Source organism: Watersipora subatra, chromosome 3, assembly GCF_963576615.1.
Source record: "Watersipora subatra chromosome 3, tzWatSuba1.1, whole genome shotgun sequence".
NCBI lineage: Eukaryota > Metazoa > Bryozoa > Gymnolaemata > Cheilostomatida > Watersiporidae > Watersipora > Watersipora subatra.
In genome coordinates this window covers 8,840,034-8,846,195 of record NC_088710.1, presented here as the reverse complement: position 1 = coordinate 8,846,195, position 6,162 = coordinate 8,840,034, and the positions used below count along the sequence as shown (strand labels likewise).

Here is a 6,162-nt window from a genome sequence, read left to right as displayed (position 1 = left end):
TTTGTAACAACCTGTTAGAAGAGTTTATTTACAAAGTAATTTGCTTTACAAAAAATACATCCATATTTCAAGATATCATTAATCCTATTTGAAGCAAAAAAAGAAATTCATTATTGATATCTTTCATAAAATGTTAAAGAACTACTATCATCAGTTGCAATAGGAGAGTTAATAAAATACAAATTATAAAAAATGACATATTAACAATGCATGAAATATTTGTAGTGCTATACAATTAATGTAATTGTTTAATTAGTCGACCTCTTCGACGGTGGGGCCTTGGGTAGATGTCCCGTAATTTCCGGTAGACTGGCTATTGTCCCCAGAAGACTGATGAAGTTTAGCCATAATAGGAGAGCAAGTGTTCTGCAGTTCTTTAAGCTGGTGCTGGTATTCATCTTCCTCCGCTAATTGGTTGATATCCATCCAGTCTATCACTTTTTGACATACATCCTTGACCTTGGTCGAGTCTTCTGATGACAGTTTAGACTGATTTTCTTCCGCTGCTTGCTTGTATTGGTAAACGGAGCTCTCAAGCTGGTTTCTTGCAGCGACACGTTTTTTCTGTTTTTCATCTTCCTCTTTGTATTTCTCAGCATCTGCTAGCATCTTGTCAATGTCCGCCTGACTGAGCCGTCCTCTGTCGTTGGTGATGGTAATTTCCTTCGATTTACCAGAGCTTTTGTCTACTGCTGACACATTGAGGAGGCCGTTCGCATCAAGATTGAAGGTCACCTCTATCTGCGGCACTCCCCTCGGCGCTGGAGGTATTCCTGTCAAGTCAAATGTGCCAAGCTTGTTGTTATTGGCTGTCATTGCTCTTTCTCCTTCAAACACTTGAATGGTGACAGCTGGTTGATTGTCAGCGTAAGTTGTGAAGATCTTGGTTTGTTTGGTTGGGATCCTTGTGTTTCTGTCTATGAGGTTGGTCATTACTCCTCCGGCTGTCTCTATTCCCAGAGACAACGCAGCCACATCTACCAGAAGGACATCTTTAATCACATCATGTTGATCTCCTGACAAAATGGCTGCCTGAACAGCAGCTCCATACGCTACCGCTTCATCAGGGTTTATCGATCGGTTGAGGGGTTTTCCTCCCATGAAGTCTTGCAGTATCTTTTGTATTTTAGGAATTCTCGTTGAGCCTCCGACGAGAACAATTTCGTGAATATCTCCTTTGGACATCTTTGCGTCTCGCAAGGCCTGTTCTACGGGCTCGAGAGTTCCACGAAACAGATCACCGCAAAGCTCTTCAAATCGGGCTCGAGTAATGCTTGTGTAGAAATCAATGCCCTCAAACAGTGAGTCAATCTCGACATTTGCTTGCGCACTGCTCGACAAAGTTCTTTTAGCTCTCTCACAAGCTGTTCTCAGTCTTCTCAAAGCTCTCGCATTTTTTCTCAAATCTTTTTTGTGTTTTCTCTCAAACTCTTTGGCAAAGGGCTCTACCAGACGATTGTCAAAATCTTCTCCTCCGAGATGAGTGTTTCCAGCAGTGGATCTCACCTCAAACATCGATCCTTCAGCAATCGTTAAAATCGACACATCAAATGTTCCACCTCCCAAATCAAAGATGAGAACATTCTTGTCGGCTTGAAGATTCTTGTCGAGTCCGTAAGCTAAAGCAGCTGCTGTCGGCTCATTGATGATTCTCTTGACATTGAGACCAGCGATTACACCTGCATCTTTAGTTGACTGCCTCTGAGAGTCGTTGAAATAAGCTGGCACAGTAACAACTGCCTCTGTTACCTTCTCTCCTAGGTATGCTTCTGCAGTCTCTTTCATGCTTGTCAGCACCATTGCACTAACTTCCTCAGGGCTTAGAACCTTCTTCTCTCCTTGGTATTCCACTTCTACTTTGGGCTTGCCACCATCATTGACGACTTTGAAAGGCCAGTGTTTCACGTCATTCTGTATTGACTCATCTCCAAATTTTCGTCCGATAAGCCTTTTAGCGTCGAAAACAGTGTTTGTCGGGTTCATTGCAACTTGGTTTTTGGCTGCATCTCCGATGAGTCTCTCAGAGTCTGTGAAGGCGACATAGCTAGGAGTTGTCCGATTTCCTGTCAATGTAAAGTAGAAGATTGAACAGCTATATTTCACATGCGATGCAAAAAGGCGTTTTTTATAAAGTGTCAACTAGCAACTTTTTGAAACATTCCACTAGAAATATTTTCAAAGAAAAAGTATTTTAACAAATTGTATTAAAGCTATACCTTGGCTGTTAGCTATGATCTCAACTTTTCCATGCTGAAAGACTCCAACACATGAATATGTGGTCCCGAGGTCTATTCCGATAGCCTTTCCCATAATGAATGATTTGAATCTTTTGCTTGTTGATTCTCAGTCTAAGCGTTGCCAATAGCAAAGTTTTTGTAGTTATAACCCACATCAACAGTGCACTGGTATTTATATCTTAGCCCAATAGTCTTCTGGAGCATTCTAGGCTGTACTAGTAGCTGGAGGAATGTTCTAGATCCGCTTGTTATTGTTGTTGAGCTTCACTGATTATCTCTAATCACTAGCTAGTCTTTGGTTGAATTATCCAATGAAACATAAGCTAGGCGGAGCCAAAAGACTTGGTTGGAATTACCAAGAACATTCCAGACAAATGATGCAATCCAATAGCTGGTACAGGTGAACTGACCAACAATCAATAAGTTGTTTGTCTGACTTTCAGCAAAGAGCAAAGACTGAAAACGCTATAAGCATTAGCCACTAGGTACAAACGAAATCATTCCAGAATGTTCTAAATCAGCAGGGCAGCTGTAATTCTAGAACATTCCACATTACACAAATAGAGTTTTTGGTTGGCTGCAAGTGCAGCATGGACTGGTGAAATGACCAATTGTTGAATACATAATATGGTCTCAACAGATGGTCATTTCACTAGTTTTATTATATCATAATAAAACAAATGAAGGTTTTACAGAACCCCATAAAAACATTTCATGAAGCTTATAAAGCAAAAGAAAATTTTAAAACCACCGAGAACACTCTATAAAAATCATCTGTTTCACCGTCAAGCAATAGTAATAGCATTGGATGCAGGAGTGAATGATACACATTTGATAGAAAACTTGCCAAGTAAAGTCTCTCTTCAGCCTCTAGCTAGTTCTGCAAGAAGTGTTCATTTTCATAATAGAATTCTTGGTTGGCTGCAAATGCAGCATGGACTGATGAAATGACAAATTGTTGAGTACATCTAATAAAACAAATGAAGGTTTCTCAGCATGGCAGAGGAACATGAAGCTTAGAAAGCAAAAGAGGGTATTAAAACCACCGAGAACACTCCATAAAAATCATCTGCTGCACTGTCAAGCTCTAGCTAAGGCTATTAGTTAGCTTTCATTACTCTCGGGCAGCATCAAACTCAAAACAAATATTTTTAGAGCATCAGGAAAACTTCAAAGGTGAGCATTCTCACATTTTGGTCGTGGACTATTTGTCATCAGGCACTTGCTACTGCTAAAGAATAGCAGCTTTCATTCCATTGTGATTTGATTATGATACTCGGCGGGCGCGATATAGCAGGCGAAGAAATTTCTAGACATGTAGTTGACTCCGCCCGCTGGGCGTTTGTTGTGTCCACTGAACCGTACAGCGTCCAATCATTGGCTATTCAAACCAATAATAAACAAGGTAGCACATGCTTCTAGTAATTTCCTTTGCTTTCTAGTAATTGCTGGAGTGCTAACTAGGCAGTATATATAGTGGCAGTTGTATGATATAGGCATAACAAGACATTTCCATAAGGAACGGTTTCAACAGAGAAGCAATACACAGCAAAAATTGTGCACATCATGGGAAAAACTATTGGCATCGACCTTGGTACTACTTACTCCTGTGTAGGAGTCTTCCAACATGGAAAAGTTGAGATCATAGCTAACAGTCAGGGTAAGTATTTTCAGCATACTTTTACTGTAGTAATCAATCAATAGAGTCACTACGGATACAGATGTTACTGATGACTAATATGATAGTTAAGTTTCAGTTTGATTTCTGTGACTTTAAGCTGTCTGTTAGCTATTAATTTTGCAGCTAACTGTGCACACCATTTGGTTTGATCTCCCATGCATGTAGACTAAATTGTTTTGTTTATTGACAGGAAATCGGACAACTCCTAGCTACGTCGCCTTCACAGACTCTGAGAGACTCATCGGAGATGCAGCCAAAAACCAAGTTGCAATGAACCCTACAAACACAGTTTTCGACGCTAAAAGGCTTATCGGACGAAAATTCGGAGACGAGTCAATACAAAATGATGTGAAACACTGGCCTTTCAAAGTCGTCAATGATGGTGGCAAGCCCAAAGTAGAAGTGGAATACCAAGGAGAGAAGAAGGTTCTAAGCCCTGAGGAAGTTAGTGCGATGGTGCTGACAAGCATGAAAGAGACTGCAGAAGCATACCTAGGAGAGAAGGTAACTGAGGCAGTTGTTACTGTGCCAGCTTATTTCAACGACTCTCAAAGGCAGTCAACTAAAGATGCAGGTGTAATCGCTGGTCTCAATGTCAAGAGAATCATCAATGAGCCGACAGCAGCTGCTTTAGCTTACGGACTCGACAAGAATCTTCAAGCCGACAAGAATGTTCTCATCTTTGATTTGGGAGGTGGAACATTCGATGTGTCGATTTTAACCATTGCTGAAGGATCGATGTTCGAGGTGAGATCCACTGCTGGAAACACTCATCTCGGAGGAGAAGATTTCGACAACCGTCTGGTAGAGCACTTTGCCAAAGAGTTTGAGAGAAAACACAAAAAAGATTTAAGAAAAAATGCGAGAGCTTTGAGAAGACTGAGAACAGCTTGTGAGAGAGCTAAAAGAACTTTGTCGAGCAGTGCGCAAGCAAATGTCGAGATTGACTCACTGTTTGAGGGCATTGATTTCTACACAAGCATTACTCGAGCCCGATTTGAAGAACTTTGCGGTGATCTGTTTCGTGGAACGCTCGAACCCGTAGAACAGGCCTTGCGAGACGCAAAGATGTCCAAAGGAGATATTCACGAAATTGTTCTCGTCGGAGGCTCAACCAGAATTCCTAAAATACAAAAGTTACTGCAAGACTTCATGGGAGGAAAACCCCTCAACCGATCGATAAACCCTGATGAAGCGGTAGCGTATGGAGCTGCTGTTCAGGCAGCCATTTTGTCAGGAGATCAACATGATGTGATTAAAGATGTCCTTCTGGTAGATGTTGCAGCTTTGTCTCTGGGAATAGAGACAGCCGGAGGAGTGATGACTAACCTTATAGACAGAAACACGAGGATCCCAACCAAACAAACCAAGATTTTCACAACTTACGCTGACAATCAACCAGCTGTCACCATTCAAGTGTTTGAAGGAGAAAGAACTATGACAGCCAATAACAACAAACTGGGCACATTTGACTTGACCGGAATACCTCCAGCGCCGAGGGGAGTGCCGCAGATAGAGGTGACCTTCAACCTTGATGCCAACGGCCTCCTCAATGTGTCAGCAGTAGACAAAAGCTCTGGTAAATCGAAGGAAATCACCATCACTAACGACAGAGGACGACTCAGTCAGGCGGACATTGACAAGATGCTAGCAGATGCTGAGAAATACAAAGAGGAAGATGAAAAACAGAGAAAGCGTGTTTCTGCAAGAAATCAGCTCGAGAGCTCCGTTTATCAATACAAGCAAGCAGCGGAAGAAAATCAGTCTAAACTGTCATCAGAAGACTCGACCAAGGTCAAGGATGTATGTCAAAAAGTGATAGACTGGATGGATATCAACCAATTAGCGGAGGAAGATGAATACCAACACCAGCTTAAGGAGCTGCAGAACACTTGCTCTCCCATTATGGCTAAACTTCATCAATCTTCTGGAAACAATAGCCAGTCTACCGGAAATTACGGGACATCTACCCAAGGCCCGACTGTCGAAGAGGTCGACTAATTAAACCATTGCATTAATTATATAGCACTACAAATATTTCATGCCTCGTTAATATGTTATTTTTTATAGTTTGTTTTTTATTATTTTTACTATTGTAACTGCTGATAGTATTTATTTAATATTTTATGGAAGATATCAATAATGAATTTCCTTGTTGCTTCAAATAGAATTAGTGATATCTTGAAATATACATGTTATTTTTGTGAAGCAAATTACTTTGTAAATAAACTTTTCTAACAGGTT

The 6,162-nt window shown here is 40.9% G+C and overlaps 2 protein-coding genes across 2 annotated transcripts; one reads left to right on the top strand and one right to left on the bottom strand.

Annotated features, from left to right (window-relative positions):
* LOC137390176 (heat shock protein 70 A1-like) lies at nt 1-2,379 on the bottom strand. Its single transcript, XM_068076459.1, has 2 exons — nt 2,217-2,379; nt 1-2,063 (listed from the first exon to the last, which is right to left on the bottom strand). Exons 1-2 carry the CDS (start codon nt 2,308-2,310, stop codon nt 253-255), a joined length of 1,905 nt encoding a protein of 634 aa, XP_067932560.1. The 5' UTR covers nt 2,311-2,379; the 3' UTR covers nt 1-252.
* A 1,345-nt stretch (nt 2,380-3,724) lies between these two features.
* LOC137390177 (heat shock protein 70 B2-like) lies at nt 3,725-6,162 on the top strand. The gene is made up of 2 exons (XM_068076460.1): nt 3,725-3,897; nt 4,109-6,162. The coding sequence occupies exons 1-2, from the start codon at nt 3,804-3,806 to the stop codon at nt 5,917-5,919; spliced, it is 1,905 nt and encodes a 634-aa protein (XP_067932561.1). The 5' UTR covers nt 3,725-3,803; the 3' UTR covers nt 5,920-6,162.

What these genes read in the sequence shown, in the direction of transcription:
- LOC137390176 (XM_068076459.1), bottom strand. Translation starts at nt 2,310, where the DNA reads ATGGGAAAGGCTATCGGAATAGACCTCGGGACCACATATTCATGTGTT. An exon ending in GATCATAGCTAACAGCCAAG is followed by an intron (nt 2,064 to 2,216) that starts GTATAGCTTTAA and finishes TTACATTGACAG; the next exon opens with GAAATCGGACAACTCCTAGC.
- LOC137390177 (XM_068076460.1), top strand. Translation starts at nt 3,804, where the DNA reads ATGGGAAAAACTATTGGCATCGACCTTGGTACTACTTACTCCTGTGTA. An exon ending in GATCATAGCTAACAGTCAGG is followed by an intron (nt 3,898 to 4,108) that starts GTAAGTATTTTC and finishes GTTTATTGACAG; the next exon opens with GAAATCGGACAACTCCTAGC.